The sequence below is a fragment of the Dermacentor albipictus genome, chromosome 1 (assembly GCF_038994185.2).
Source record: "Dermacentor albipictus isolate Rhodes 1998 colony chromosome 1, USDA_Dalb.pri_finalv2, whole genome shotgun sequence".
Classification (NCBI taxonomy): domain Eukaryota; kingdom Metazoa; phylum Arthropoda; class Arachnida; order Ixodida; family Ixodidae; genus Dermacentor; species Dermacentor albipictus.
Genome location: NC_091821.1, coordinates 424,663,777 through 424,691,728, shown reverse-complemented (window position 1 = coordinate 424,691,728; position 27,952 = coordinate 424,663,777). Strand labels below are relative to the sequence as shown.

Genomic DNA, 27,952 nt, shown 5'->3' with positions numbered 1-27,952 from the left:
TATATTGAAGAGTGAAGAAAAGCCATTTGCAAATACCAAAACAGTTTGGGAGCAAGCCAGCCATACTAGATTCTAGGCTTCGATCACAATGTGCTCTTACATTCTCCAGTACAACCTGTGATGTAGTGGCAAAGCAGCCACGTAAAGCACGGCAATATGCAAGACGAAATGTGAAAGACTCTCTAAAACATGCAAGCAACCACTGACAGCAAAGGCAACCAGCTCCCTGAACTAGAGGTTGCTAGCACAATCCACTCGGATAAGTACAGTTCTCGAAAGCACCATTTCACAAAGCTTCATCGCCATAACCCCCCATCCCCTTCGAAAAAAAAAAAAAAAGGTCTGGCATTGTGACAGCTTAACAGCTTCTTGTACCATTGCCGATAGAAGCTTGTGAACCACACGAGTGTTGACCAAACTGCATGGCTGCATCACATGGTAACTTGGTACGGTAGTTTCAAAACCATGTATGATGCTTGCACTCCATGCCTACATTTGAAGCCATCCCACAGGATTGTATGCCGCACACTATTGTAATTTGGCATCTCATAACAAGCCAAGAAACTTGTGTGCTTACTGGTGCACAATGTATGCTAGATAAGGTTGCCCGTAAGTTATGCCTTGAACTAAATCACATCCTAATTTCTGCTTTGTTATCAATCACCAAGACACCACAAAGAAAACATTGTTGGGTGGACACTCTCACACAATCAAAGCTGCGAGCACAAAATGAAATGCATTAAGCGTCGCCTTAAAATTGGAATAACTGATAAGTCAGTTGATGCTTGCTGCAATGCAATTTGATACACACCCATGTGGCCTGAAAACTATCTCCAAGTGCCTCTCTTAGCATCAATAAACTGCGTAACAACCACAAGTTGGCAACGTGTGGGCAAGGGCGCCGTCAAAAATGTTGGCAAGACAGAGCGAGACCACGCTGTCATGCGTGCCTGGCAAAGATGGAAAGAGAAAATTGCAACAAGACGCTACAGGACTAAGAAAAGAGCATATTTCAATATTTTTTTTCTGAATGTACACAGAACGGTGCAAGATGTGAAGCAGCACTGACAATTCAATAATGTTGCTGTGCTCCTGTTGTGATGGTTTGTCAGAATATAGTTTGTTGAACTGCAGTGACAAAAGTGTCCAATGTGAAACATGACAGAAGCATGAAACAATGAAGAGTAGAATGTACGTTTGAAAGCAGCAGCAATAATGCATGTCAGTGATTGTACCAGTGTGCAACAACAGAGCACCATGAGGAAATTCAACATGCTTATAAAAATATGTGGAACCAGACAGAAAGCCAAGAATGCATCACACCTACGAAAAAAAGAAAAACAAGAACAAAATAAGAGAAAGTGTCAGATTTAAGCGAAGTTTCACACCGACATTTCACCCACTGTTTAGAATGTTGGCAATAATATTTTTTTTTTTTTTTAGCCAGCAGTACAAGAACACATTTGGTTCTCTTTGAAGCCACGCACTTGCAACATTTACACCAGGTCTCGCAATAATCATCGTACAGCTTCCCACCTTAACTTGGTGTCAGACACAACTAAGGCAGCAGGAGAGCTGGTGAGTTGAAACACGAGTCCATGCCACGCAAACCGAAAAGGAATGGTTTGTATCCAGGGGACTTGGGGTGAACTGGAGGGGGGTGGGGAAATGATCTCCATGTCGCTTGTCAGGATTTTGTGCGGGCATCACCACAGCAGAAAAACTAATGGCATCAAATACAGCTGCCATCCAGCAGCAGAATGTCCGTACCAACAAGATGTGACGTCTCAAAGCTAGATGGTGGTGTTGCACTAGGACGTGCAGCTTCAGTCACTGCATCGCCACATGCTTCACTTAAGAGGCATGCCCTTCACACAATCCAGACCAGTGCAAGAGAGATTGGGAGTATGGTTGCCACCTGGGATGGGCCTAGTGAGTCATGCGGTGGGCAATGACTGGGCGCAGGCTTTGAGTCATGACAGGGTAGGAAACCAGTGGCGCTGATGGGCTGCTCATGGTGATTATGGTTTGTGCAAGGCTCTGTGACAGGGAGGCTGGCAAGCTGGATGATATGGACACTGGCACCACGGGCATCATGGGTGTCATGCTCTGTGGTGTGGAAGTCAGGTCGGCTGTGCCACCCAGTGGTGCCACGGGCCCCAACGCAGCCGCTGTTGGGATCACACCCAGCGGCTGGGTACCAGCGGGTGCCTGCTTGCTCAGCCGCAAAGCTGCGTTCTGGTCCAGCAGAAACTCGTTGGTGGCCATCAGGTCAGCCACCTGCTTCTTCAAGTCATCCACCTGCAAGACGGGTGTTACAAATGTTGAGAACTTTAAATGGCTGTGAAAAATTGGGCGTTCGTTGCCCACGTGAGGTTTGAAGATGATCACCTACCTTTACTACAACACTTCAGGGATAGCCCCTACATCAAAGTGTGGTATTCAATTGCTAGTGCAGTATGCCTGTTTCATGAATTGGCACTTATGACATTTCAAAACCATATGCAAGGATTACATCCAAAGGCCAATCTACTAAATACATGCATCTTTAAGGAGTTTCTTTTTCTTTCAACACAGTGACAACTAGGATATTGAGGCAATTGATCTAAGAAAATTACTAACTAAACATTGCACAGGAACATGTGGCAATGTCACAGCTTCAAACTGTCTTTTTCTTGCCAGTGTTTAATTGCAATTTATTTGCAGAGCACACAGGTCAACCCATAGAAGCATCAATGAATCATTTATTTATTCATGCAGCATTAAACATCCCAAATAGACTTTTCCAACAGCTCCCTGTTTGTCTCCATAATGTTCCCTGTGCTGCAAGCTTATGTGGGCACATGATGAAGAGCTCTAGGGACTATGGAAGCACATGCCCCATGTGCCACATGCAACAGTTTCCAGAAGTGCATGTTTGTGCTCCGATTAAAGGCTGTACAGAATAAAGTAATCGATTACAATTTGTGTGCACCTTACTATATACCAAAACGTTTGTCAGAATTAGATCATCTGCTTTTGATTTCATTAGCTATAGCTCTTCTCTTCTTTCAATGATATCTTTTACTGCAAATTTCTAGTTAGTCTATTTGTCACTTATTCCTTTCTCAACTTCCATGTCTTTTTACATGTCCTCATTTGAAGTCATTACACATTAAATTAGAAAGCAATTTTATAAAAAGCAAATGGCAGGGCTGTACTAATGCTTTCATAACATGCAAGTGAACAAAGAAGAAAAGAAAAAAGGAGCTTTGCTTAAGTCAACTCTATTTGCTCTCTTAAAGTAAGACATCCCTTCATGCCAGTGGCACAGACCAGGTACAAAAACTGGCTGTACAAGGGCTAGGAATCTATCTGGCATTCCTACTATGCACCAACATTTGTATGTGGTTATTTAGGAAGTACAGCTAGCTTTCTTCTTCTTTTTTTTGTATATACGGCTCTGCTAAACAGAAAGCGAAACCTACACAACCTCTTAAATTTTTCACACACCGAGCTGCAATTTTAAACAGTGTAACAAGTGCAGAGTCCGTGAAAGTCAACCAGGTGTTGCCTTGACAAGTGGAATAGAGCTAGCACAGAAGCTTGCTCCACCACTGCAAATCGCGAGACTGGGAGTCAAGTGCAAGGGCTTGTCAAGTGCACTGCCGTCAACTGCTGTGCAGAGCACGCAAGCAGCCTGCTCCACTCTATTGGGTGACTGCAGCATCCGAGATTGTACGCCTAGATGCACGCACAGACTAATAGACATTGCAGAACTGCTTTTCACAAGTGGCGATGCTGATAACCTAATATGCGCTTGGCCTTATGGCACTCTCAGTCTCAGAGACAAAGCGCACATCCGGCAAAACAATAGCGCTTACCAACATCACTGCTGGTTTAAAGCAATGCGTGCAGCTCTACGTTTTTATTAGGTTGTGCATGCTCCTGCGTGCATCTTGGACCAAGGAACCACTCCAAGGTGTTACCTTGTAGAGCGAAGCGTCAGATCATGCGCTCTATAATGCAATGGACGGCACTGTACAAGTCCAGAATCTAGTGAACAAGATGAAAATAGTGCCAGAACATGAGCCTCCACCTTAAACTGTGTTTAGTCTGTACCTTGTACCTTGTACTTTGAAATTGAGAAACCTGTGCTATACATATGACATGCTCGAAGAAGTTTGTAAAAATTGTTAAAGCCTTCTTTCAGCGGCTGTAGCCTCGCAACTACTGCTATCATTCGACATCCAGGCATATCTTATTGTTTAGACTAGGAAAGCTTAGCCCAGCCGCATGCCTAAATTTCTCCAAGCTTGCATTTGTCTTTGAAGTCCACCTACACGACCTGAGCTAAATGAAATGCAATTATTTTATGAATTATCATCAGCATCAGCCTATTTTATGTCCACTGCAGGACGAAGGCCTGTCCCTGTGATCCCTAATTAACCTTGCCCTGTGCTAACCGATTCCAACTAGCGCCCACGAATTTACTAATTTCATCGCCCCACCTAGTCTTCTGCCATCCTCTATGCTATTCCCTTCTCTTGGTACCCATTCTGTAACCCTAATGCTCCAACGGTTAGCTAACCTGCGCATTACATGACCTGCCCAGCTCCATTTTTTTCTCTTAATGTCAATCAGAATATCGGCCATACCCATTTGCTCTACAATTCAAATCGCTCTCTTCCAGTCTTTTAAAATTATGCCTGGCATTGAAGATAACTACCAATACTACTTAACATGGGAATATGCGAGCTAAGTGGGCCACACAACAGACTTTACAGCTGGGCTTGCCACAGCTGTGGCTTTTTTCTACATGTGGTTATCATCTACAGCTTTCAAAAACGGGCAATGTTTGTCCTGTTTAGAGCACTATGTCAACATCATTGCAGGATAAAAAAGAACTACAAATTTTGAATCTTGCAATGGGCCACAAGACGATAAATTTAGTTGTCGCTAAGGGCACAACCTTATTCCAGGATGTTTTCTTTTTTTTTGGCACACATCCAGCGCTTGCTAAATGTGCGTCACGAGATGCCACTGGTCTTCCACAGATGTCACTTGGACCATAACAGACCAGTGACAGGCAGTAAAATGTTTGACACCACAAGTCAGATTTACCAATATACCTCACTACAGCAGTAAAGAAGTGTTGATATATCTGAACTTTTCATTTTGAGCACTAAATAAACCTCCTCAACCCCAAAACCATAGAAGGAACACTGGCAAGTCTCAGAACAGCCTGAATAATTTACTACGATAGCTTTACTGCTCACCAGCTTTTGTTTCATTTCCCAGGTGGTCGTCTCAAAACAGCAAAAAATACATGTTTTGACACTCACTCCGGCACACTTTGTCTGTTGTGCTGCTACATTGGGCCGCGAAATGAATAGCAGCATAACAGACAACTCAGTGAGCCAGAACAAGTGCCAAAATGTTATTCACAAAGCCCGCGGAAGACAACTCGTGGGAAACAAAACAGAAAATGGTTGGTAGAAAAGCTATTATAGTAAATTATTTAGGGCATTCCGAGGCTTGCCAGTGCATTTTCTAGAGTTTCTGGCAGTTGAGGACCTCAAACGTGAGAAACAAAAAGTTTCAGATGTCGTGCCAGCACTCGAAGTGTGAAAAAGTGCATATGTATATAATGAAAGGTACAAGTTTATCTTCACTGTCAAAACTACATATAATCAAGGGCAGGCCAATGATAAAACATTAGTAAATTTCTTTTTCCATACACACAGAGATTAGGTGGCACTTGTAAATCAACTATCAGATCTGCACCAACCATTGCACTCTCTCTCCCCCACACTCAAGCTGTTTAGGGTCGTATCCAGCACAAAGTGTCCTTACGGCCAATAAATGCGAGGCGCAACCACAACTTGCCGGTTTGCATTTCGTGGTGACATGCTGCAGCTTCTCAAGTTGTCCACCGTGCCCCACGCTCATATTGAAACAACTAAAATGATGCCACGTGTGTTCCGAGTCTCTCTCCGGGCCTCCTGAATGCACACATTTCTGCAGCATTTCGTCCGCCTTTCCAAGTCCCGGACCTCTCGGTTTTGCAGACCTTGCATTTCTGCGCCGCGCTTCCTGCCGCACTGCTTTCGATTGCCATTTCGCATGCGCTTTTGCCTTTTATTAAGATGCTTCGCCATGCTGCAATGCTTTTGGCCGCGCACATGCCCCACAACATCGCACTGCACTTTTCCCATACTTTCGCTTGCGCTCTTGCCTTGCTTTTACACAATTTGCTGTAGCCACGCCATTCTGCAAGTGCTCTTGCCCGCCATTTCGCACGCACTTCTGCTTTTCACCTTAATGCCTTGCCAATCACTACAAGGTCTCCACCTGCGCGTTTGCCGCACTTTTTTATGCTCTGCATTTTGGCCTACTGCGCTCTTCGCTGCACTGCGCCCCGCGCTCGCGCCCCCATCCCAGATAAGAGAGAGAGAGAGAGCCACGAGTGGGGGGGGTGGTGAGTGCCCGGCAGGCAGTGAAAAGGCCTTTAATGCTGCATAAATCGGGTATAGGGAGTGGGACGGCCGACCTTGCGGCGCAAGATGGCATTCTCTTGCTGCAGCACACGATAGCCCATCTCGTCATCCAAGGCCCGTCGCTTGGCCTCGGGTTCCTCCTCTCCTAGGTGTCGGAACTTGCAGCGGCCTGCGCGGCGGCAGTCTCCCTTCAGGAAATCTTTGCAGACAGGCGGGATCATGCCCACCACCTGTGGTGGCTCAGACACACCCCCGGCAGAGGGCGGCAGACGCCCCGTTGTGCGGAACAGTTCTTCCTCCTGTGCAGTGCACAAACAACCAAACTTGGTGGTTTAACCAAACTCAGTGCTGCAGACATATGTGGGAAGGAAGTACTTTTCGGACAAGAACTGATAATTGTTGCAGATTACTAGAAATGAAAACGGACACAATAAATATTCTGGATATATCATTATCAGTGCGCCTACTTTCACTCATCCCTTTTATTTGTGACAGCACGGCAAACAACGGACCTAAAGCAGCTCGCGAAAAAAATACTAAGCTGCACTGGTAGATCACTCAACTGAAGTGGTGAGCCAGCCAGTTACCTTTACTAAGATCAAAGGATTCGGTAATCAGAGCAGATTGGAGCAACACCATGTTCAAATCCTCCAGCTTTGTGATGCAGTATTTGCAACATCTGGCCAAGGGCAGCTGAATAAAATGACTCACACTAAATCAGAAATTAGTAAATGCTTGACCTGAAAATTCAGTGGCGTTATTCTACACAAGCACAACTCGAACCTGCAAACATACAAACATACAAACAGGCTGCTGAAAGCACTGCAGTTTGGGTGCAATGTTCAAGATTGGAACTTCAGCATTTGCTTGCTATTAGAAAAGAGAGAGATTAAATTGTCAGGTTTTAGGTCCAAAACCAGGACATGATTGATTGATGTACACTGTAATGAGAAGGGGGGAGGGTTGCGGAACTCCGAATTAATGTTGACCACCTGGGCTTCTTTAGTGTGCACCTAAACATATGTACACGGGAGTTCTGGCATTTCACCCACATCGAAATGTGGCTGCCGCAGCCTAGGATTGAACCCATGATCTCGTGCTTAGCAATCCAACGCCATAGCCACTGGGCCACCGTGGGGTGGGAAAAAAAATTTTTTTTTTTTTTGCCTGTGCAGGCTGTGAAGTCCCAGGAGAACATCCATCCTGTTACTTACTGCCCAACAGCAGGCACAAAAGTATGAATGGATAACTCGCAAGCGAGGAAGCCAGGAGAATCTTGCGATGCCACAAGTGCATAATGCCTGTGATATGCACAAAAATCTCTGTACCTGTGACAACTCTGCTACAACAATTGTATCGAAGCGTTATGAATACTTCGGCCCCTCGCAATATTTTCTTTGTTTTCTGTAGTCGCAACACTGAACAAAAGCTGGAACACCAACGCTTCTTTAAAAAATTTGCCCGCTTCACTCAGCCAGAAGTTACCAGTCTAGCAGTTCCTTAACTCCCTCATATTACACTGCCCACAAATGCAAAACACAAACACACCAAGTATAGTCACATCCACACAGGGAATATGGTGCAAAAGCAAAAGATGATGTTTCAAGAATAGAAATAAGTATGGTTTCATCCCTTCAATATGGTAGTATAAGTTTGACGCAGAACGTTGCCAAAGGACCATGCAAGTTGAGACCCACCTATGAAATCTAACAGATAGATTATCCCACATGGCATTAGAGTACGAGTGAATATGCCTCAGCCGCTGCTAAGAACACATTCGTACATATCAACAGTTATTTCCTCATTTGCACTGTGCACATTTGAAAACTTTTCTTTTTTTTTCAGCAATGGAAGCAATTAATGGTGGTATTGGCAATAGTTCAAATGAACACGGTGCTATACGCACATACTGCAGCTACATGGTTTCATCACGAGAGCCACATCAACATTTTCCATCTCATAATACAACCAACGTGTGCTTGTACACAGTGTTCGCAGCAATGACTGCCATAAGTCGGCAAACTGCCTCACAGAATATTGTGCTTTACAATTATCAAATAGCTTTATTATTGTATGACTGATTGTAAGTACTGGAAGGTCTTGCTAGAAAGCTGCCTTCATATGATGAACCATCGCAATGTTTACTACACACAACCTTGTACTCATCACTGTCTACCTGACATTTCCGTTTGCACATTTCCTCCACACATTTATCCTATATGTCTGGCTCCCTCAACAAATGTCATACATCGTTTCCACTTTCTCGTGTTGGTTTTCTAGGAATGCCTGTCCCAAAGGCACCCTGCTGCCCCTCCTATCGCAGCATAAACAACTGGGATGCATTTGAATACTTGACAACAGAGAAGAGTAAAACAGGTTTACACACTGAGATAAGTGAAAACTGCCATTTGTATGTTGTATAGATGCAGAAACTTAAGTTCAAGTTTTGCAGAATTTTGTCCTAACTTTCAAAATTTGAAGGTGCCCTTAAACAGGTAGCAAAACGAAAACATCAAATCAGTCCTCTCCTTTAAATTCGATCCACAGAAAACTTTTGCTATTTCTCTCAACAGAGAAGAGTAAAACAGGTTTACACACTGAGATAAGTGAAAACTGCCATTTGTATGTTGTATAGATGCAGAAACTTAAGTTCAAGTTTTGCAGAATTTTGTCCTAACTTTCAAAATTTGAAGGTGCCCTTAAACAGGTAGCAAAACGAAAACGAAAACATCAAATCAGTCCTCTCCTTTAAATTCGATCCACAGAAAGCTTTTGCTATTTCTCTCAGGTACCAGTGTTGCTGACGTGTGTATACTTATATCCAATAGAACTCGCAGTCCTAAAATGACTCAAATTCCAGTGATACCTTTGCAGGTACGGACACTTTTGATGATAACCTTTCAATTGTGTGATAGAAGTGGTGGTTGTTACAAATTGGTGTGACCCTTTTAATCTTTTATCTACTGGCTTATGGAAGAAGCACCAACAAAAAAATCTAATCTTCTTCTCAGTGGAACAGACAGCTCCATAATTATAGTATGAAGCATCGATTCTTCAAATGCACAACAAATAATTGCATCATTTTTTAATCTTGACCAATGCAACACATGAAGGAGGCTAATTTCAGTAGAACCACGGAAATTGGAGATGGGTGATCACATGTGTTACGAATCACCAGCGCACCACGACGAGGCCCACATGCAGCGATTCACAGTAAGCACACGCCTCCAAACTTGCCCCTGGCACCAGTCATCATTCTGCCCTTCTTTGCAGCCAAGAAGGTGTTTAATGTTTCAGCATTCTTAGCGTACTTCAAGCCCTTTCCAAGGGCTAGATAATATATATGTATGTTTGTACCTAACCGTTTTTCCGCCTATCTGGGTCACTGGGTGGTACGTGGTTGAATGGCTAGCGCATTGGGCTGCTGTGCTGGGGGAACATGGTTCTAAACCAACCGTCGAGCTAATTTGGGTCATTGAATATGGGGCAATGTGGGCATATGTACCACTCTTCAAAAAACCTCTTTCATGCCGACATGGGTCACTGTAGATGCGGAACCGGGTAGGTACCACTGTTCAATTAGACTCTTTGACGCCAGCTTGGAGTGCTGGGTATGCGCCGCTCGGTCTGTTCCACTGGAAATGTGCTGATCTACAATGACGAAAAAGATCCCTTAACTTTATCTGATGTTGACGTCAATCGAACCCATGTCACTTGGATTCCTCAAGGACAGCAATTCGGTGCTTTAGCAGGCTGCGCCACAAATGCACTGAGTATTGCCACTTTTCAATGAATGCCTTTGGCATCAACACTCTAGCAAGCTGCGCCATGAACACGCTGGGCTTGTGCTACTCTTCAATGAACATCGTCACTGAGTATGGGCCACTCAGTGTACGGCAAGCTTGGGAACAATTATCAGCGTCTGCAGGCACGGGTGTGCCACGCTTGTCGCCTCGGAGGCAACGTGTGGACTTCTCAGCAGTGCTACTACATTGCTCAGCGTGTCCGGAAAGAAGCCCAAGAGAGAAGCTCAGTTGCCGCATGTCATGTTTCTAAGCATTCACAGGCACAGGAGTGCCATGTGTTTCGAAGGCTGCGTGCAGGCTTCAGAGAGACTGTGCTAAATGGCACCATGTGTTCTTAAGGAAGCGCGGAACAGGAGTTCCACTGCAGTACACGCCTCATACATAACTTGTTTTGGCAGGGGCAATGTATGGTATCGCTATATTGATTCAATGCTAAGCACATTACTGCCAACAGTTATCGTAAAATAGGTTCTGCCGATTATATTTGTTTTAATTCCTTGCCAGAAAACTTAGTACGTATATAAACTATCTGCTGTTGCTTGCTCCAGAATACAAAGCATTCCTCTCGCAACCTCTACCGTCCAGTTCCATTGAGTGCTCAGTGCACTCAGCTTTCGGCAGCACAGTTACGATGTGATATGCCACATGGTATCATGTGACCACCTCCTCTTTGTGCAATCTAACCGATTTCTAGCCTTGTGTTCAAAGCTGCACATGTACGTTTCAAACTGATCACTAAAATGTTATCTGTTGCGCTGTCAAAAAACTGAGGCTTCATACTCTCAAGGGACACTAAAGGGAAACACTGAATCAGTTTAGGCTGAAATTATTCTTTTAAAACTGCATTTATGTTGACTACAGTGTAAGAGATTGATTACTAGAAGAGAAAATGAAGGCCGGACCTCCATTTTATAAACTTTGTGCGGAAGTTCCAGTGCTGCTACATTAGCATGACACAATAATTTTCAGATAATTTCTCATATTATTTGAGCCGTTTTGATGGAGTGAACGTTCTTAAGTACATTGTGCTCTCCTTTAGAGTACACTGTAATTCAGCTTTATGAATGGGTAACTAGGCACAAGCAGACACTGACAGAATCCATGATATTACAGCTAACTGGTGTAAGAACTTCAAGACAACATCACCACCTGTCTTTGGCTTTTGCATTTTTTTTTTCTGCCTTACAAGCCTCCTGTTATGCTAAGAATAGCTTTTGTTTGTATTGCAGAAGGGTAGAACAGTAATACAGATCAGCTTACTTTCTCTTTACTTTTTCAACTACTGTGTCAGTGGCTACCCATCAAAAGAAAAAACAAAAAGGAAATGAGGCACAAATGCAACACTGCGCCTTTTAACCACTGTATATGGCCTAAAAAAAACTTCCTTCTCTGTGTAGTCTTGCACATGATTGAAGCTATGAAATTAACCAGAGAGCAATTAGTTAATTGAGAAAATTGTGGAACTGCCTTTCCACAGTTCCGCAGGGTGAAATTATATCTGATGAACTACAAACACTGCTCTGGCAGCTTAACCCTTCGGGTGCTTGCTTTTATGAAGTGAAATGAATTCATTGCAGCTTCTAAAATGAATTTAATTTCTGTTTGAGTAACACATCAGAAGGCTTTAAATTCAAATTGTATTTATTGGCGACATGTTGCTGAACATTATATACACATTTTAAAGTCTTAAAATCCAAAACAATGATTTACTTATGCTGATTAATGAGCTTAAATAGGACATTTAGTGTTCCTCAGGCTAAATGGCCTCTTTGTCACTGTTATTGCCTGTCAAAGTTTGCTTGTAATCAACATAGAAGTCATCCCAATCACAGTTGAAAGGAAGTTCTTGAATGTCTGCAGTAGGAAAAAAATAAAAATGCACGAGCTTTCTTTCGTCAGTCTGCCGTGTCAGAAAACGAGACACAAACAACACTGACAGCTGATCGTAAGCTTTGTCCCACCATGTGTAGTAATAAAACACAACTCACCATAAGATTTTAGTTTAGCCAACTTTTGAGTAGATGGCGTAACCAGTCTATGGATGTTCCACATTCACAAACTGCCTCGGACATGGCAGGAGTGTGCATCGGAGGCCAGACGAGAACATAAATGAAAGCAATAATATATGCAATAATAATGCTGACAGCAATGTAATGTGAATAAATACAACGAAACCACTCAAAATGGCAGCCTCAGCCATGCTGTTGCTAACATGAGATTTTACCCCAGGTGCCTATGGTAATTAGAAATTTATTTCCTTAATGTTCATCTTTCAGAATGCAATTTCTTCTCCAAAGCCAATTGAAAATCCGCAAGACTGTCACTACCCCATGTCTCTTCAGCAACAGCCGATAGCGCAGTGAGGACACATGTACATGGCATGCCCCTAAAGAAGTGCCATACCGATACCTGATGCAGATGGACTTTCTGTAACAAACATGATGCTAAAGGTTTTTTTAAAGTGAAGTATTTTTAGCATATTCTCCAGCAGAGCTATAAGCTCTGAGCGTTCCTATTTCTGTCATCTCCTCTTTCCCCGCACTGCTGAACGATGTTCAGGTGTCAGCAGGCTTTCTTTTCCTCTATCAATCAATGTCTCTCTCTCTCTCTAAATATCCTCAGTGCAACAAATGTATGCCTTCAAGTACATAATTCCTTTATTAATACAACGCTTTATATGCCTGCTCTTTTGGGGGTTCGGCATGTGTGCTCGGTTGGTTTCTCAAAAGGTGAAGTGGGCCGACTCTGCAGACAGTGTCACAACAAAGTAAGCCAACACTGGAGACTGTCACAGCAAAGTGCACCAAACCGAGAGAAATGTGTAAACCATAGCTGTGTAGTGGGCATCTCTGAGTATTGCCGTTCTGCCGGGCAATCACTTAATCTCTATGCTGCAAAATGTCGTGCAGATGATGAACATTTGTATAGCATTTAATTGGCCACTTCACAAAACCTTCGCCTCCACATAGACTCCAGTATGTGCATTGTTGCTTTTTCTCTGAGCAGTACAGCATCAAAACCCGAACAAGTGGTAGTACTGTTTTCATAAAAACGTACCACAAAGAAGACATGCATAGATTATTATGTGTTGCGCAAGTTCTTCCGCTTGTGCCCCTCACTGCCACAGAAGTGGGACGTGTTGCTCCAACGCTGAATGGTTTAACTCACCTGACGAGTGCAGTGCAGGAATTTGCAGTTTGGTCGCAGACACTCGGAGTTCTGGTAATCATGGCAGAAGACAGGCTCCATGGTGCCGCGGGCATCATCGTTGTCTAGTCCCTCAGGATGCACAAACTTGCAGCGACTGCCTCTGTGACACACCTGAAGGCTCAACAGAATGCAACCGCATTGCAGTGCCGTGGGGGACAGAGGTTGTTTAACATTACTTTCTTTTCCGTTTAAGCTATCGTCAAACAATTGCATTCGAGGCAACGAATATCTCCAGCATGCTGCTGAAGCTTGCGCTTAATAAGCACTTGCTAGGATCTCCCATAATTGAGCTACTACGCTTAGGGCAGTTACGATGTATGGTAGCAGTTCATACTTTCTACAAAGCTTTTTCTCCTTTTTTTTTTAACACCGAGAAGCTGAAACTAATGGTTAACGCAGGCTACAGAAGTACTAAGCTCTGATATACATAAGCATCTGAAAAGGCTCGGATATTGCGAAGGAACTGCCCAAGATATGGTGAAGCGTTTGCTAAGTCTTGGTAGTGGCAACACAGAACCCTGTACATGCGAAGGAGGCGAGAAACTTTTCCGCTAAGCAATGAGACAAGCAGGAACTAACGGTAGTGCGCGCAGTATTTAATCTGCACACAATAAACAAAAGAATCTTGCAAATGTAAATGCGGATCTCCATCAACTTAATCCTCCCAGGTGCGCGTGCATTCGCGTTGTGCGCTAACACGCATCACGAACGTTGCGACGTATGCAGATACAATCAGTGCAGATATCGCGAATAGTGTACCCTTTAACAAGCACAATGAACGGGTCACCTTGCGTAGGAAGTCTCGGCACACGTTCGGCGCATCCAGTCCGCCGTTCGTACCCGACACCGCCATCAGAGCTTCGGGTGGTCTCACGGCTCCCACAGCGTTCACAGCGCTGACGGCAAAGCTCAAATCCTGATTGTCGGTCATCAAGCCGATGATGATACGCAGCACCGTCAAACGACGCTATCAGCAGCAGCAACAGCAGCGGACCGCAAAAGCATGAGACTTCGCCGCGGCAGCGCCTGTGCAAAACAACAGCAGCACTTGACCGCCCGGCGCTACTCGCTATAGGCATGGAACACTACGCCAACAGCCGCTATCCCTACCACAATTACTAACAAAGTACGAAGGCCAGATCGCACTGCTATGCCTTCGCTAATAAAATCTGCACCAGCCGCTAGACAACTTACGTGCTACAATTGACTCTAAATGGGATGATTTACGGCAGTCAGCGCAAGCAACGCGCAGGTGCTCGAAGGCAGGAGCGGCGTTCGGCAGGAACTGCGCGTGCAAGCCAGCTTACGCCATCTGCTGATGATAATCAAGAAAAATGTGCATTCACAGCCTACAGTAACGCCGCAAGTTGCGCAGTGAGGAATCTACGGCGTTAGAAGCTCAAGTTGTTTTATTGTCACTCCGCTTTTCAGAATCGCCATTGGGCCCCCCCTAAAGTAAAAAATGCATACAGGGAACAGCTTCTACCTTATGATGTGCCCGGCCGCATCTGTAGCAATGCCTGCGTCGTCTAACACCTGTTAGAAAAAGCACTCGCACTCGAAAGTCACGGTTTTGATCGCTAACGCTCACGAACAAACACGAAAATTGACGCTAACACAGCTATCACGCACAAGAACGGTACAGCGTCCGGAATGGAACACGAAGCCTGCGTGCTCAGGTTGTTGTCTTGATGTATACAGTCGCTGTTTCTTACCCTTAATCAGGTCTATAGTAAGATTACCCGAACTGATGCATAAATAGCTTGTGTAATAACATCAAGAATTTGAAAAATAAACTCTAATAATTTGTCAATCCAAAGTGTGGAGGGGCTAGTGGGGGGCTAAATGTTGAACTATTTTTCATCGCGCACGCAACCGGCGCTTCGTAAAGAAGGTGGCTGCGCACGCTACGCTGCGCATGCCGTGACGTGCGCAGCTAAAATGAAGAAACAAAAGAAAAAGCTCACATGTTATACTACAGACTATGTATTATGAACGTAATAAAGTATTTTACCATAGTTGTGTAGTTGCAAGGATTTTCGCTCATGTACTCTAAGCGCATTTTGTGTCACTGCTGAAGACGTTGTGCAAGTTATGATTTCGGTTTCGATTTCGCTCATTTTTTGGCACTGTTATTTTCATTTGTGGTCATTTGTTGAAGGGCTGCTATATTATCTTTAATAACTGCTAGTTGAAATACCCTGCATGAACTCAAAAAAATTAATCTCATTATTGCCCAAGACACCGATGCTTTTGAAAAGACAAGTCGTAGTGTGAGCGTTTTACTTTGCTACAGACACTATATCCTATAATCTCTATATGAGATGCTCCTGCATTATCGTGTGAGATGTTTAGGCATGGTGGTTAGGGGAGGTTTGTGATTTAACTTATGAGGAATTTTCTTTCACTTGTCCATAAAAAGAACTTTGGGTAAAGGGAGAGAGCAAAATTTACCGACGTTTTGCAATACTCCATAATGCGAAATTTGAGCGAAGCTCTACACGTGTTTCACTTCGCGATATATTGGCTCGCGCGGACAGTTTGTCTAGTGCGGCACGTTGCAAATGGAACGAAGTGTGGGGTGACTACCTCGATAATCTGGAGATCGTCAGAGACAGCGCGTGGGTGACGCATGGCTGCGATTCACAGCAGCCGCCGTAGAGGGACCTCCCAGCTAGACGACCCGTGCTACTCGGGCGCCATCTCGTAGCCATCGTCGCCGCACTACGATTCCCGCGCTTTCGCCATACTCTCCGCGTCCGCTTTCCACCTCATGGTTCTCAGCTTAGATTCCGCTGCACCTTTCTCCTCGCGTCTTTCATCCCCCGCGGCGCTCCGCGTTCGCTCTTTCATCCTTGACTCGTTCGCTCGGTTACACCTATGCCGAAGCTCGCCGCAGGAACGGGTGCCTAGCTGCGCTCTAAAAAAAAAAAAAAGCGGTGGAAATGGGGAGGAGGGTGGGAAGTAAGGATGGACAACCAGACGCCGAGAACGAACAAAACTGTTTTATTTTGAGCCATGACGGCAGTGTCAGCCGGGCCTTTTCGGTCGGAAAACTCATTCCCGGTCGATAACAGCCCAATAAATAGAAAGCGCGCACAACACGAATCATGAGATCTGGTGCCAAGCCACAGCGTGCTTGAGAGGCCCTGCCGCACTTATTGCACCAGCGCCCGCACAACTTTCCGAAAAGCAGTCTCATTCACTTGTCGTAATGATGATAAATGCACCTTGCTGCTCCGTCCATAAACCACGTGGTTGTACAGTCGGACAGACTTGGTATCGTCGCCATTGCGCAAGCGCCGATCGATCAGACAGCTAGCACATCGTAATTTTGGGCTCTGACATGAAGCTGTGTTGAAATGCACACGTCCAGAAATGAGTGAGAAAGTATCATGAACGAAGCACAAAACATAGTTTGATAGAGAAAACAAAATTATAACAATGACGATATAAAAAACGGCCTGCAGAGCTCAAGTGTGCCAACGCTGATCCTTCCTACTTTTTTATCTGGCATTTGATTGCCTCTTTCAGACGGCTCTACTAAAAATTACTGCCTTGAAAGATCTCGCTTTTCGTCTACTAGCATGTTTCAAAACACAAGAACGTTCCCGCTAGCGTTAGCCTGGCTGGAAATTTAGATGAACGGAGGATATTTCTTTATACTGCAAGCCAAGCTGTCAAGCTTTACGTTTCGTGCATATCTTCAGAGAACGAGGAAATTATTTAAATAAATGTTTGCCTTTGTCAATATAGTGACAGGGCATGAAAACTAATATCTTAACATATTCTATTCCTGCTTCTGAGGAACCAGAAATAAGAAATCTCTGTTCCTTCACAATAATTAAAAACCCAATGTCGCCTTCGGAGGTAATCGAAGGAATGTTAGCCAGCTTGCCCTTGGGCTATAGCTCGAGGCGTTCTGCGACTTTTTATCGAATGCGGTACAATTTGTTGTTTTTTCTTTTTATCTGGCTCGAATAAAGCCCTTGAATGCTTACGAAATGCATTAAATGCTTGCCTTTGTCTCATTTATAACACACACTGACTCACGCACTTTATTTGAACCACGTAACTTCTTCTTAAAACGGAGAAGCCGCGACGTATTTCAACTTTAAAGCGTACGCGCCTATTGGGACCCTTCTTCGTATTCTTCAAAATTATACATTTTCTCGGTTTTATTTTTGCTTCCGGTAATTCAGCCAAGTGTAACTGCAGTTTGTTTACCAGTATTTATGTAAAACTAGCGGTAGTTCTTGGCAGAAGCAATCGTATTTGTTCCGAGCATTCAGAGGCACTCTGACACCGCTCCAGCCTAGAGTCGCGCATGAAGATTGCAGTACGCGATGTCTCAGTGTCGGGGCAGCAGGCACTGAATTCAGTTGACGGAGATGATGCAGGCCGAGGTCCTTTGAAAGACCCCGACAAGACCGCCCGCCGTCGCCTTCTTGTGGACCATGTACGGATCGAGTTCGACGGTTGCCGCCAAATCACAGGGCTTCGTCACCCTGTGCCAGTCGATAGCCATTCTTCTCCGGTGGGTTGAGGGGTTCCTGGTCCTGCGGCCTTTTTCTCTTGAAGAAGCCCAACTGCGTTGAGAGGCATGCGAAATTTCATGAGACAACTACGAAGGGAGCATTGTCTAAAGAATCAAGGTACGTGTACCGTTTCACGCGCGACGGGAATGCGAGACACCTTTCACGAGCTCGAATCCCTGCGTGGCAAACTTGCCCAAATAGTGGCGGCGACGTGGAGTCGTGAGAAATGCGCGTGTCGGCATTTATGACGTTCCACGTGGGTCCGCCCCGAAAGTGTCTGCTACAGAGCGCAAACTGCGCTGATTGCACATGCTAGTTGGCTACTGCGACACGACATTGGCAAACTGTCTTGCTAGAAACCTATCTTTACAGAGTTAGAGAAAAATACACGACTACGATAGCGCAGCTGCGCGGGCTCTTATTTAGGCAGTCACATCTCGTACACGCGTGATTCTTCACAAAGAACTAAAGAATAAACTAGCCAGGGTGAATGTGCAGTTCGCATGTATTTCACGGTCTTCAGAATTACACGCATCATCGCCTCTCACGGCCGTTAAGAAATTAATCTTGCGTGCCCCGGTGTTATGCGTATAGAGGAAAAAAAGAAAAAAAAATATCGGGATTTTTGTGCGAGGTGGTCCACGCATTTCGGCGCGATGACGCACGTGCCCAGTTGGCTCAGTGCTTATTCACCTCTCCTGGTGACGATCACGCCACTGCCGGCAAATCTGCGTCCTGCGGAGGTGAGTGCGCTAAAAAACAATAATTACATTCTGGGGTTTTACGTGCCACAGCCACGATCTCGGCAGCGCGACGCCGTCGCCACTGGGCTATAGCGCTGTGGGTGCGAGTGGAATACTGTCAGTCATCGCAACAAATGACCTGCGCGAGCGCCGTGTATGTCGTATCTCGCAGTTCTTTTGTCCCTTCGCGCTGTATGTCATTTTTTATCACGAATTACCTACTAGCCCATACAACCACCTTAGTTCACTTCATTTCTAGTACAATGGGCCCTTTCTCTTCGTCTTCTTCCTGTTCCTCAGCAAGTTCAGCGCTGTGTATGTCGTCTCTCGCAGTCTTTATCATGAATTACCAACTGGCCCAAGCAACCACCCTAGTTCACTCCCTAAAGGTTGCAGGAAACAGCACCTCTTCCTCTCCACAAACACTTTCTCTCTCTACCCAATATATTGTCACAAGACGTCGCCACCAACGCATCGCCTCGCGTTCGGCTATGTTCTGCGAAACGCCTACGCAAGTACAATGCTCAGCTATATTGAAACGCGATGCACGAATCGCGCGCATGGCGGCCGGCCCTTCTTGCACCACCGGCGAACACAGCGTGATCACAGAAGCGCTCGCTTTCATTCTACACTAATATGCAGCAGATAATAATAATAATAATAATTGGGGTTTTACGTGCCAAAACCACTTTCTGATTATGAGGCACGCCGTAGTGGAGGACTCCGGAAATTTTGACCGCCTGGCGTTCTTTAACGTGCACCTAAATCTAAGCACACGGGTGTTTTCGCATTTCGCCCCCATCAAAATGCGGCCGCCGTGGCCGGGATTCGATCCCGCGACCTCGTGCTCAGCAACCCAACACCATAGCCACTGAGCAACCACGGCGGGTGTGCAGCAGATCGGGGGGAAAAAAAGAAAGAAAAGAAAGTTCCGGCAGCCACGTGCTCTGAGTATCGCGTTTCAATCATTGAGCACTGTACGTCAGCGTTACCTGGAGCTTTCTCATCTTATTTGCTTCTTCAGCGCAGAGCTCCAGTATACAGTCGGCCATAGAAGTTCATGGGACACGGGATTCATGAAAAAAAAAGCTAATTTCCCACGAAGCCTGGGCACAAAGTTCCGAATACGAAGTTTAAGTGCGTAGCAGCCTTCGCGACGTACGCAGTGAGCCATTAGATAGAAACATCACGTATTAAGCGAGCAGAGCTATCAATTTGCCGTGACAACCGGGTCCCGTACGTAAACTTTTGTGGCCGACCGTACACCAGCATTTAGCGGACCTCACGGAGAATATTTCGTTATCTAGTGACGAACGCTGGTTGGACAAGGAATGGCGCTGAAGCCAACGTCCCCTTCCCCCTCGTTCCTTTTTCGTCAGTGCGACAACTACCGTTCACCACTTCAAGCCTCTATCTTCCTGTGCTTTTTTGTCTAGTTCAGATCTCGTTATCACGGCCTTTCGTAATCTGTAGAAGGTACCGGTTTGCCCGTTCTCCCTACATTCGCTACATCTCCGAATGTAGCGACACGGCGCCAATCGAGAGTCGAGTCCGCTCGTGATCGCTCACGGGCTGCAGCGTCAAGTGCACAAAGGCGTGGCTATGTGGCGCACCTTCCACAGGAGCAGCGCGAGCAGGCCGAGCAGCAGCAGGCCTCCGAGAACGGCCAGCAGGATGATCCACCACTCGAGACCCCGGCCCGGCGTGCCTATGCCTTCCACCACGACCTCTGTGGAGACCTGCGAATGCGGCGCACTTGTGAAGTCACACTCCGCATGGGGGTACGTGTTGCTTTGTGTGTCAAGCTGTTACGTGATTTTGGCGAAAACGTTATCTGCGTTCCTTGGCGCTAAACGCAATCACCTAGCACTTTCGTTATAAACAAGTTTATTTCCCAAGTTTACCGTCGGTCGGTAGATTAATTACGTAAATAATTGATTAATTGGCGGACCGACCGACCAGTAGGTCTAACCTCCTCAAGCAATGCAAATACTGCCAGACGCCGTATTAAGCTTTGCCATATCGCTATAGCAAATGGGAGAAACACAATGCACATAACCAAAATAGCCTCGATTTCTGCGCATTAGCAGTACTCTGGGTTTCTACGCCGGAGAAGGACCGTGGCCTGCAAATTGCCCAATTTTGTCACTGCCGTCTTCGACTGCGATTCCTCTGGTCCTGGAGACCCCAATTCTGTAAGACTGAAAGAGCCCCCGGTTACCTCAACTTCTTCCGCTTAACCGGAACCCCCGAACATACCAGTTCGGCACTAAAAAAAATCGACTCGAGCGATTATGGCCGTAATGCCGGTCTTCGGGTCCGAGTGTCACACACGCTATACATGAGGCACCGGAAGAAGGAAAGGAAGATCTGGAGCGAGGTTTCGTACGAAGTGCTGCGTGAGGGGCACGTTGTCCGGCGCCAGGCCGTACTGGAGGGAGGCGACGCGCGCCACCAGCTTCGAGGAGACCCGCAGCCGCTCCTGGCCCATGGCGGCCGCCGTGCGCTGCCACAGGCGGGACTCGGCGCTGACGACGGCCCGGTCGCCCGCCGACAGCGAGCCGCCCAGGGGGCAGCGGAACACGGCGCAGCGGGGCAGCTCGCCGCAGCCCTGCGCGCGTGGAGACGCGTTCCGTTCACGGGAGCACGTGGACATGTGTTTACCCCAGTCTCCCTTCAGTGGAGGGTGGCCGTCCCTCATCATGGGGCGGCGACCAGTAAAGCGCACGCACACTCACACACGCTCATACATATATATATATATATATATATATATATATATATATATATATATAGTAGGCAAAGAGGGATTCTTCAGGCTACCTTTCAAACGTAAAGAACTTGAGTGGTGCTACAAGGTAAATACAACAAGTATTTAATTTCGAAAGTTTCGATCAGTGGACCGATCTTCATCAGGGTTTACAAAAAAAAAAAAAACTCTGATGAAAATCCGTGATGGAGATCGGTCCACCGATCGAAACTGTCGAAATTAAATACTTGTTCTGTTTACCTTGTAGCACCACTCAAGTTCTATATATATATATATATATATATATATATATATATATAAGCAGGAATAAGTAAAGAACAAAAGCCAACTTGAAGCAGTGTAATGAAGCCAACTTTCTCTAGACAAAAATTTTCATGGGTGTTCCGCAAATAAATGTATTATTCTGAGTGTGTAACGGGCATTTATTTATTGTGCCGACTCAATCAAGCATTCTAGGAAAAATTGGCATCTTGGAAACTTTCTTTTTTTTTCAAAAATAAATTTGGTGAAGGCATTGCCGCGTTTACGGGAGTCTTGAAATGGGACGTTTCGGTACTAATTGCGAGAAATCTTTTCTTTTTCCCCTTGTTGTAATGCTTGCACCCAGTAATTAACCTCTGCATGTAATTCGAGCAGGTTATTCAATATTCTTAATGAAGAAACGTAGGATGACTGACTGTACGACAAATGTATATTTAGTTGCTATGTCATTATGATGGGTTGCTATATTAAATGCGCAGAGCCATTCTCCCATCTTCACTTGCTTTCTGTGGAGCCGCCAGCACCTTGGCATAAAATTATTTAAGTTCCACACATTTGCCGACAGTCTATCGCAATTCGTGACTGAAGGGGATATATACAATAAGTTCGGTGCTATCTGCTGTCATGCCGAGTAGACAACATGGCTCACTGGTACATGGCGCTCGAACAGAAAACTTCGGCAGTAAGTACGTGAAACTGAGTACGGGCTCATTTTTGGCTACCTACCGCAGAATTAATGCGTCGCTGTAGAAAAATTCCCGTGTCCCTTGCATTTGGGGGCACGTTAAAGATCCCTTGCTGGTCAAAATTAAACCGGAGTCCCCCACTACGTCGTGACTCGTAATCAAACCGTGGTTTTCGCACGCAAAACCCCAGAATTAATAAATTAACTGTGGCACAAGGGGTATATAGAAGCCTTACATGCATATGTGCATATGTGTCATACTTTCCTGCGCGTACACCTCTCACCAACATTCTTTTCTCTACGAGCATCGTACATTGCTTACGCCATCGTGACGTAGACAGCTAACAGGTATGTACAGGCGGCGAGGCTGTGTTCGTCGTTTCCCCATTTCTCGTCTACACTCTAAACCAAAATTGCATCCTTTGGGTTGCATCTTGCCACAGAAAAATAAACGACATCTGTCTTGTCCGCATTTCCTTTCTTTAACGCTGCGAGCATGGTACTTCCTAGAAACGAACGGCATGCGCGTTATCAGCGTGACATAGCATACCCGACATGAAAGTAGCGGGCGCGGCGTTTTCAAGAAACGAAACGCAAGCAAGGCAGATGACGATTATTGTTGTATACACCCCAAAGGATGTACCTTTTGTCTAAGTGTGTACGTCCTTTTCGCGCACTTTTTCGTTAAGATGGAACCACACCAAGTCGCCCAGCTCTCACTTTTGAGGCTGTGTTCATGTCATCCACTACTGCTGCTACTTGTACCTCGCTATGCTAAACAAGCTTCGCGTCATTTAGATTCCAACGTTGCGTTGAATCTGCACTTTTTTCACATTTCAATGTAACGGCTATACCTTAAACTATACAGCGCATTAAAACGATGCTTTAAGTACGCTGTCATCACACGGTTTTCGCGCGTACTACAAGTCGCCTACACTCTAAAAAAATGTTTAAAGCCCTTGGAGCTTATCCTGTCCCGCAACGATAATCGTCATCTGCCTTGCTTGCGTTTCCTCTCTCGAAAACTCGACGCTCGCTACTTTCCTGTCGAGAATGCTGCGTCAAGCTGATAACGCGCATGCCGTTCGTGATTAGGAAGTACCGGGCTCGCAGCGTCAGAGAAAGGAAATGCGGGCGAGACAGACGACGATTATCGTTTGGGGACAAAATACAAACCAAATGGTGTAAAAGGTTGTTTAGAGTGTATACGTGGCGGGCGCAACGACTTAAGAGAGGGAAAGCGAGTTACAAAAAAAAGAAAATCCAGAAAGGGCTTCTACTTGAAACGTTGTCTGAGAACTAGCTCATAAGTGCACGCAAAGTGCGTGTTGCAACTCTTATGTCGTTTCTGGGCGTGGTCAAATTAATTGTGCTCATTGTCGCTGAGCTGTGTCTACCAGTTCCATACGCGGCTCTCTCGACATTCGCTTGGGGCAGTGGTACGCGAGCAGCTCGACCACGCGGCGATTTTCCGCTCGCGCGTCCTCTTTCGTTTCCTGTCGTCTCTCGCGCTACCGCGACATCCGATGCTGCAAACAAGCCGCGCGAGCTCGCACTGCGATCTCCTGGCTCTTCGCTCTAACGAAGCACGTCTCCCCCTCTCTCGTCGCCGCAAGTTCCCCTCGAAGTGATGAAACGAAGCAGCACGTAGATTGCAGCACATGACGCAACAACCCCTTGACTGCTGGCGTTCGGTTGCTTTAGTCTTCGCTCTAATTCTTCACATAAACGGCCTAATTTTCGCATGCATTCTGTGTTAACGCGCGCAAAGTCGACATCATTGGAGGTGCTTGTATCTGTAGCGTTTCCTTTCCTTTCCACCTCCGATTGGAAGGACTGTGTTTTGTGGCGATTGTTTTTGTTTTGAATTCATTTTTTGGCCTTTCGTCGTTCGCTAGCACAAAGCCGCGCCGCCGGTATTGCCGGTATTGTCCACTCGACGCGACAGATGATAAAAAGGGAACGGGGCCTGCATTCACAAAAAAGCTCCAGTAGAAAGATTGTTCCTAAGAGCACATTCGAGCCAACCTTGATTCTGGACGTATTATAAGCGAGGGCAGCTCGCCTACGGCAAAAATCAGTTGTGAACAAAAAATATTTATGAAATAGCTCTCCCCCTCCCCCCCTCCCCCCACCCCTCAATCATTCTTATTCGGCCGAAAAAAAGTATTTACAAAATACGGCACCATAAATGTATACTGTCTCGTGGTGTTACGCCAGAAACCAACTAGCCGGTACCCAAACCCTGCTTCACTCTAAGGAAGCACGCAAATGCATGGTCTGAGCGAAATTTCCTCGGCGACTATACAGGGTTCTTCTTTTTTTTAAGACCACACAGATTTTTTTATAAAAAGGCCATAAGCGCAACGAACACGGTGTTCTTGCAGAGGAGTTCTTAGGTAAGGCGGACATACTTTGCCGCTAATAAAATGACCTTCAAAAGATTAAGTAACGAAAATTAATAACTAACTTTTTATTAGCGCCTTGGGGGCAGTTTGTTTAAATGACGAATTTGAAGGCCGTCACACTTCAATGCACCGTCATATCTATTCCTTAAGAATCTTGAAAGTCACACCTAAGTCCAGATGCTTATCATCGAATTGCAGCGGTAAATCCCGGCAACATCGAAACCGAGCGCCGCGGTAGCGTAGGAAAGGCGGCCCCGCTCTCGTCTCAGATCGAAACGCCCCGTGACGGCAAGCTATAGAGCGAGTCGGAAACCGAACGTCTCGGCCAGTCGCAGCAGCTACTGATACGACGCGCTTTGCCTGGCAAGCATGTGCTGCCGTGTGTTGGGTCGGGATTTTCCCGCGGCATTCTGTCGTTCAAATTTCAACCCCACACTTGTTTACGGGGCGTCGCCGTCTGACGCGCAGCGGGACGCGCTCGGTCTCGATATTGCCTCGATCGAGCTCTTTGGAATTCGACGATGAATATGTCGAATTAGGTGCGATTTTCAAGATCCTTTAAAAAATGGGTGTGTGATAACGTCAGTGCCTCCAAATTTGGCATTTAAACAACACACGCACACGCCACCCTGTACAGTTTGTAAGCGTCCAGCTCTGCAGAATGGCTGCAACAGGCAGCAGCGGTTCCTCTCCACCCGCCATTCGCAGTGCACCGACATATTTTCTATCGGCAACCGCAGCCGTAGAGCCCTCAATGAACAGACCACGTTAAGTGCTCCCACGAACAGTGTCAGTGGCCAGCAATGGCTATTTGAAATTCGGGACTAAGCAATCGCTTCCCTCTCTGCTAGAACCCTGTCCCTTCCCTGAAACTTACATGAAATATACGTATTGTGAACGCAACACAACGTCAAAAGGATTTTTGTGGTTGTGTTATCTTTTTCTTTTGATTGTCTGATTTAGCTTGTTCCGATTGATTGATTTATTTAGTTTGTTCCGATTGATTGATTGATTGACTGATTGATTGATTGATTGATTGATTGATTGATTTGGCGCATACTTAGCCATTCAGATTGACCATACTTACCAATTCAGATTCCAGTTCGATGTCCCTGATATCACGGTGCACCCGGACCGCAGCCGAAGAAGTGTCCCTGGGCCTTCTCGATGAACCCTGCATTCGCGGAACAGTGGGAGAGTTGGGGTATGAACACTAATCAAAGTATGCCCAGTTACTTAAGCTTTCAGCGAAGAGTGTATAATATATATATATATATATATATATATATATATATATATATATATATATATATATATATATATATATATATATATATATATATATATATATATATATATATATATAGCGCTCAGAACTGCGTGTGTGTGCTATACTTGATATTATACTGCGCAGCAGTATGAAGTGCATGTAGCTCACAAGCGCACTTCTGAAAGGGGCGCCATATATGTCGTCCCTTGCTGTGTAAAGGCGTAGCGCTGTTATTTTATTTATCTGTATGTCTCTATGTAAACATCAGCACGATTGCCATGCGACTGTCTAATAAGCACTCGCTGTAAAAAACTAATGGCTCTTGCAGGGCACCGAGCCAACGCTACGGCCTATAACTGCTTGGGGGTTATATTTAGGCCGGGGTGTGGGAAAGGCGGGAAACAACTTTCCCCCCGTTGGGCACCAGTTGTGGGGGCCTTATTTGGTTCCCGGACTCGGCCGTATAGGTGGTGGGTGGTGAAAACTTTATTGAAAATGCCCGGCGATTTGGGTGGGGTGGGGCCATAAGCACCCCAGCCTAGGTGACGGCCTCGAGTCCTTGGACCCGGGCGGCTTCCTCGGCGTGCCGGACGGCCCACAGTTGATCGGCGAGGTCGTGGCTGAGCAGGGCCGCCTCCCAACGCGCCCCTCGGTTCGAGACTGCCATTTCTATCCCGTTCGTCGGAGTCTCCTGCTGCTGGCTACCGGCGCATGCCCACAGCATGTGCTGCAGCGTCGCTCTGGCTCCGCACGCTTTACAGTCGTCGGACGGATATATGTCGGGGTAGCAGAGGTGAAGGATCACCGGGTTAGGATATGTGTGTGTCTGCAATTGCCTCCAGGCAACCGCCTGTTTCTTGTTTAGGTTGGCGTGCGGTGGTGGGTATTTACATCTGTTCAATCTGTAGTGTTGCGTGATGTCTCTGAAAGTGGTCATGCGATCCCCCCACGTCCACTCCTGCATCGCTCTCGCGGTGGGCGAGACGTCGGGATTGCCGGCGGGCGCCGCGGCTCGGCATGTAAGTCCTCGAGCCGTGGCGTGGGCCGTCTCGTTTCCCGAGAGCGGAGGGTCCGTGTGGGCGGGGGTCCATACGAGGAAACGGTCGTTTTTGCGGCAAATATTGCCCTGTTGAATTTGGAGAATGTGGGCCGCTTCCCGGGAGATCCGGCCGCTAGCATAGTTGCGTATCGCTGCCTGCGAGTCGCTGATTATCACCTCGGCATCCGTGGTGGCCACCGCGAGGGCTATCGCTGCTTCCTCGGCCGCCTCCGTCTCTTCCGTGCGTATCGTCGCGCTCGCGACGCAAGTTCCGCTATGGTCCGTGACTGCAACCGCGAAACCACGCTGCCGCTCGTAACGGGCCGCATCTACGTAGACAGTTTCTTTGTTGCTGCCGTATTTCTTTTGTAAATCTCGCGCGCGCCTGTTGCGCCGGCCAGCGTGATGCGTCGGGTGCATGTTCTTGGGCAACGGCGAAACGGCGATGCGCTCGCGAATCGGTATGGGTATCGCAACCTTTTCGCCCTGCTGTGTGTAGTAGCTGATGCCCAGCGTCTCGAGAATGTGTCGTCCGGTTCTGCTTTTTGACAAACGCTCGTACTGCGCGATGTTGTGCGCTTCTATTATCTCGTCTAGGGTATTGTGTAAACCCAGTTCGAGAAATTTATCCGTGCTGGTATTGATCGGCAATCCTATGGCACGTTTGTACGCCTTGCGGATGAGGCGGTCTAGTTTAGTTCGTTCGGCCACCTGCCACTTGAGGAAGGAGGCGACGTACTTTA

At 46.2% G+C, this 27,952-nt stretch overlaps 2 protein-coding genes across 4 annotated transcripts in view; both read right to left on the bottom strand.

The window, feature by feature from the left end:
* Positions 1-987: 987 nt before the first annotated feature.
* On the bottom strand, positions 988-15,359 carry LOC135897240 (zinc finger CCCH domain-containing protein 10-like). 3 transcript variants are annotated; one of them, XM_065425837.2, is made up of 5 exons: positions 15,211-15,359; positions 14,283-14,521; positions 13,454-13,606; positions 6,533-6,778; positions 988-2,301 (listed from the first exon to the last, which is right to left on the bottom strand). In XM_065425837.2, exons 2-5 carry the CDS (start codon positions 14,424-14,426, stop codon positions 1,930-1,932), a joined length of 915 nt encoding a protein of 304 aa, XP_065281909.1. In that variant the 5' UTR covers positions 14,427-14,521; positions 15,211-15,359; the 3' UTR covers positions 988-1,929. The 3 variants fall into 3 exon arrangements, with proteins under 3 accessions (XP_065281909.1, XP_065281898.1, XP_065281903.1); XM_065425826.2 differs by lacking the exon at positions 15,211-15,359 and adding an exon at positions 14,982-15,190; XM_065425831.2 differs by lacking the exon at positions 15,211-15,359 and adding an exon at positions 14,690-14,835.
* A 1,126-nt stretch (positions 15,360-16,485) lies between these two features.
* Positions 16,486-27,952, bottom strand: part of LOC135897225 (integrin alpha-PS2-like) — a 99,276-nt gene continuing 87,809 nt past the window's right edge. The window contains exons 24-27 of the mRNA XM_065425809.1: positions 25,988-26,074; positions 21,166-21,387; positions 20,390-20,515; positions 16,486-18,084 (exon numbers count right to left, since the gene is read on the bottom strand). Of these exons, the coding sequence (XP_065281881.1) occupies positions 17,986-18,084; positions 20,390-20,515; positions 21,166-21,387; positions 25,988-26,074 (534 nt within the window). The 3' untranslated portion in view covers positions 16,486-17,985. The remainder of the gene's footprint in view (positions 18,085-20,389; positions 20,516-21,165; positions 21,388-25,987; positions 26,075-27,952) is intronic.